This window comes from Solanum stenotomum, unplaced genomic scaffold, assembly GCF_019186545.1.
Source record: "Solanum stenotomum isolate F172 unplaced genomic scaffold, ASM1918654v1 scaffold3190, whole genome shotgun sequence".
NCBI classification, from domain to species: domain Eukaryota; kingdom Viridiplantae; phylum Streptophyta; class Magnoliopsida; order Solanales; family Solanaceae; genus Solanum; species Solanum stenotomum.
In genome coordinates, this window is record NW_026031675.1 from 1 (window position 1) to 1,301 (window position 1,301).

The window sequence follows — 1,301 nt, forward strand, 5'->3', positions numbered from 1 at the left end:
GAATTTTATTTCGGTCTACTGCTAGTTCTGTTTGGGAGGATCTTAGAGAGCGATTTAATAAAATCAATTTATTGCAAGTCTATCACCTACACAAGGAGATTGCAACACTAGTGCAGGGTACTTTGCCTGTTTCTGTCTACTATTCTAGGTTAAAGGATCTTTGGGATGAATATGACTCGATTGTACCTCCGCCTTCGTGTGACTGTGCGAAATCGAAAGAGTATAGTGAAAATCTTCAAAAACATAGGCTATTACAATTTCTCATGGGCTTGAATGATGGATATAGCAATGCTCGTGGTCAAATATTGATGAAAACAACACCTCCTAGCATGAATCTAGCTTATGCCCTTATTGTACAAGATGAAAATCAAAAATCATCATCAGTGGGGCATTTTTCATCTGGTGAGGGTATGGATCCCACAGCCTTATTCACAGCACGAGGTGCACCGACTAGAAAATTTGGTGACTTGTATTGTGACTACTATCATATGCGAGGACATACTAGGGAGCAATGTTTCAAATTGAAGTTTTGTGATCATTGCAAATCCAGAGGTCATCTCAGAGAGACTTGCTACCAACTGATTGGATACCCAGCAGATTTCAAAGGCAAAAAGAAGGCTAATGTGGTAACAAGGAATGGACATTCAGGAGAACCTCCTCAAAGACAACTTTCTTATGGACATGGCAAGCAGTCTGAACAAAGTCAACTGATCCAAGGTAATAATATTCCTAATTTGTTTTCCCCCGATCAGTGTGCTCAAATTGAGCAACTCTTGTGTAAGTCAAGCTTTGGAGAAGCAAGTGCAAGCATGTCCAGGACCAATGTGAACATTGCAGGTAATGTAACATATAATGGTCAGGATAATTACACTTGGATTATTGATACTGGGGCCACTAACCACATGGTTGGTAATGATAAGATGTTAAATGGTACACAAGTAGGTAACACAGGGTCGGTACAGTTGCCAACTGGAGAGACAACTAAGGTGTCTCCAATTGGAACCTGTCAGCTAGATGGAGGTGAACAGATTACGAATGTGCTTTGTGTGCTGGTGTTTAATTTCAATCTCGTATATGTTTCAAAGATAACAAGAGATTTGAATTGTTGTGTCTCTTTTTCCCCAGATTCTGAGTTTTTCAGGACCTGCTCACTGTGAATGTGAGGGCGATTGGTAAAGAGGACGATGGACTGTACATTTTACAAGGAAGGAAAGGACAACATGATACAATTCTCATAAAGTCTTTGGCAGTACAAGGATCAGTAGATGCAGTGACTTGGCATAGAAGATTAGGGCACGTCC

The 1,301-nt window shown here is 40.4% G+C and overlaps 1 protein-coding gene across 1 annotated transcript; it reads left to right on the top strand.

Moving 5' to 3' along the window:
• The first annotated feature begins 9 nt into the window (after nt 1-9).
• Nucleotides 10-1,295, top strand: LOC125852054 (uncharacterized). The gene is made up of 3 exons (XM_049531787.1): nt 10-717; nt 943-1,020; nt 1,142-1,295. The coding sequence occupies exons 1-3, from the start codon at nt 264-266 to the stop codon at nt 1,174-1,176; spliced, it is 567 nt and encodes a 188-aa protein (XP_049387744.1). The 5' UTR covers nt 10-263; the 3' UTR covers nt 1,177-1,295.
• The last annotated feature ends 6 nt before the right edge of the window (nt 1,296-1,301 follow it).